Consider the following 3780-nt stretch of genomic DNA (forward strand, 5'->3'; position numbering starts at 1 on the left):
TTCTTCTTACTTACTTAGTTTATATACTAGGTCTTCTCCTTTATCCAACGGTCATTAACCATCGTACTCAAGTCGTTTGACTATACTACGGGTTGACCCCTTGAAATGCCATAATATCCAATTCGCCTCTCAAGCGTTCTGAATACATGACCTCCGCTGTGGCCGAGGTGCGTGTCGTTATAGCGTTGTATGGATACGATTGTCCCAAGTAACTTTTCGCTGTCCCTTTCCACGCTGATTCTTATCTGGTTAAATTTTGACCCATACAATACATACCACTCCATTTCTCGATCCATTACTAAGCTTGAAAGACTATTCACTTTGACGACTAGTCATATAAATAAAAGATTTTACTTTTCTCTCTCTCTCTGGAACTAAAATTGATTGCAAAAATACTTATAGAGTCACAAGTCTCAAAGTTTGGCCTCCTTCCTAAATGTTAATGGCTTTTGAATTTCTTGTAGAAAAATTGGGTCTAATTGTCGTTAGAGTTTGGCCTCTTCTTTTGGACTTGCAAACTAGAGATAAGTACATTCACGAATGTAGCAACATTGTATACCCTGTGCATAACTTACTAAATCTTATGTTGCTATGCACAATTTATTAAATAAATCAATGAAAAGTAGCATAGTACTATACAAAATCTCATTTAATACCCTTTGACATGCAATAAAGAGTAACATAGTCCTCTTCCACACTCCCAACGACAGACCTATTAGTCATGAACCAAGCAAAGGCTTCCAGCATTCTTTTCATTTTTACCGTGTGAATCTTGGTGAAGACTTAATTACTGAGAGTATCGTACGGAGGGGGACGTGCAAAAATTCAAAGAAAAAGAACTAGCTAACTAACTGTGAAACTATTAATCCTAAACCAAATTAGGGATGCCAATCGAGTACTCACTCGATAATGATTTATCATATACTTTGATAGTGCAAGGAAATAATCGTTAGAATATATTCTACTGGTGATCTTTTGTAAGAAGTGAGATCTTTAGACTTGAAATAAGACAAGTTACCTGCTATAATATATAAAAGTGACATGATAGTGTATATTTTATATACATATGAGTTATACTCAATAAATGAGGGCTATCACCCTCTCTGTTACCTACTTACCTTATAGGATTTCCAATTAGCGATCCCAACTACACTCCAATTGTTCCACTTTTTTTTTCCTAGATAAGGTGTTAGAATATATCGATGGATACATATGTTCCAATTACAAGTGCACGAGGAATAACTTAATGTCATAAAACAGACATTAAAAGACAACAAGTATTACGATAACAGAGACATTTGACACTACTAGAAATCCGGAAAAAAGCGACCACAAAAAGCGACCAAAGTTGGCCGCATAGTATACAAGGTATATTCAATATATGTAGTATAGTATAGTATATATATATATATATATATATATATATATATATATATATATATATATATATATATATATATACTAAGTGCATATCTTAACATATTAGCAACTCTATAGGGAATATTCCAGGGTGACCGGGTTTTATTCCCTATAGAGTTGCTAATATGTTAATATCATTTAAACCCGGTCACCCTGGAATATACCTACGTCATTTAGCCTAGATAGAATTAATTGTAGGCTATTGGTTTGACGCAGGGTGAGCGAAACATAGACTGTTTCGTGGGTTATAATACAGAATTAATTGATGATTATCATATGATTTGTCTCCGTTACCATAATGGTAGAAAGAATGATATTAGGAAGGGCAGGACCCTTTATTTGAGCCGTTCCTATAATGCGGAGAGACACCCTGAGATAAATAAATTCTTAAAGTGTTTTTATCGCCAGCACCTCGAACCGAAGTTTAATGATAAAGGATTAAGTATTACCGAACAAACTAAAATTGGGAAATACCAAATTGTTGTGTTGGAATTGTTGCGTAAATCTAAAGTATACAGGTACGATAGTTATAAATTATACGAATTACAAAGGATGATTGAAGAACAAGCATATCTATATGATGATATACAGAGTTTGTTTGAGGCTACACCTATGATGGTTAATCTTTTGGTTAAGAAGGATGCGCCCTCTGCTAAGGAGTATCTTAAGGCTAGTAAGAAACTCACTACCGGTGAGTTGGATCTACTAAACCTCTTTCATCAGTATACATTGGAAGGCATTATTATTTACATCTTTGGTTGCCTCTTCAATAGTATTAATGAGAGCCCAGCTGTTCGGCTTTCTACCCTTGTAGACCAACTATTGCTTTCTGAAAGGAATTATCAACGGGTTGGGAGCAAACCTTCCGTTAATGTAATTCCTGGGTGTATAACTAAGAAATATGGGTGTATTATTGGTAGAACTTTTATTAGAAAGAGAATTGATAACAACATCTAACGATTTATCTTTTCCTGATCAAAGGGTTAATAAAACAGTGAAGGGTGGTAAAACAGAGGAGGGTGGTAAAACAGAGAAGGGTGCTAAGCGTAAGTATTACAAACAAAAACCAATATATGTAATTTGTAATTTTGATTTAAGCATTCTCCCGATCCAGTTAAGTCTACCTATGGTATACCCTCCTAAGGAGTGGGGTGTTGTAGAACGACTTAAAGTGAGGGGAGAGGCGCCTAAATCACTATCTGATATTACTGGGGATTATTTAAGCGAACCTAACGGGGATTTATATTTATATAATCGGTATAATCTATTAACATCCCGCGATAAGAATAACTTTAATATTTTATTGGGTGAAAACTACCAGGAAATGTGTGACACCATGAATACCTTACAGAAAGAGGCTTTTGAGATAAATGTAGGTGTGTTAGATTTCATTAGAATAAATTATGATATATTAGTGGAAATAGATCTACTGATGCCGAAGTTTCTAGCCAACTTAAATGTAGCCGAGGGATGCAAGCTATTGAGGGAGTGTTATCTAGAAGCATCAAAGGGGGTTGGTAAGCTCAAACCTAACCTCTATCCTGCATTTCTAAAAGAGTTCTTGAGTGATATCCAGCGAGCCCGTTATGAAAGGTTTATACTCGATATAGCGTCAGCTTACGAGGGGTATGAATTTTATCTGCCAGCATTCGTCGACTTCCGCGGTAGGATTTATCGCGCGGGGGTATTACATTTCCACGAGCGAGATTTAGCAAGGTCATTGATAGTGTTCTCTAAGCGTACAGTTTATGATGCTAAGATGGCAAATCCTTCTCATAGTACAGAATACGATGAGAAGGTTAAGACAATGTTATATGCGGCAGCCTCATTTCATTATCAAAAGTTTGATACTTACTCCGCGGCTGAGAGATGGTATCATGAGCAGAGGTTTGAGTCTATTGGTAGAATCATTGAGTATGCACCTACCGCTAGAGATCCCTTTCAGTTCCTAAGCAAGGCTCTAATTATCCAAGGGTTGGATACTAGGGTATCAGACTGGCAACTTCCTATCACACAAGATGCATCTGCAAGCGCTTATCAGATAATTAGTTATTCTTGTTAGATTTTGAAATAGCTAATTGTACGAATCTTATTCCAACTAAAGGTGATAAGGAGCAGCCTATAAAGAAAATAGGTATTAATGACGTTTACGACTTCTTTGTATCGGAGATTAAAAAGTCCTTGATTGAGGAATGTCAAACTTTCGAGGATCCTCACCTGATTAGGACTCGCGTATGTGAGGCGCTTGATAGAAAAATTGTTAAATCTCTCCTAATGTCGTTGATCTATGGAAAAACGTATTTCAGTGAAGACAATCCGGCGTCTCTATTTCCAACTATCCATAAAAGGAGTAATAAGATG

The 3780-nt window shown here is 36.2% G+C and overlaps 1 protein-coding gene across 1 annotated transcript; it reads left to right on the forward strand.

Moving 5' to 3' along the window:
- The first annotated feature begins 1971 nt into the window (after window positions 1-1971).
- LOC109220725 (probable DNA-directed RNA polymerase) lies at window positions 1972-3481 on the forward strand. The gene is made up of 2 exons (XM_019385192.1): window positions 1972-2303; window positions 2401-3481. Exons 1-2 carry the CDS (start codon window positions 1972-1974, stop codon window positions 3479-3481), a joined length of 1413 nt encoding a protein of 470 aa, XP_019240737.1.
- Window positions 3482-3780: the final 299 nt, after the last annotated feature.

The sequence above is a fragment of the Nicotiana attenuata genome, unplaced genomic scaffold (assembly GCF_001879085.1).
Source record: "Nicotiana attenuata strain UT unplaced genomic scaffold, NIATTr2, whole genome shotgun sequence".
Classification (NCBI taxonomy): Eukaryota; Viridiplantae; Streptophyta; class Magnoliopsida; order Solanales; family Solanaceae; genus Nicotiana; species Nicotiana attenuata.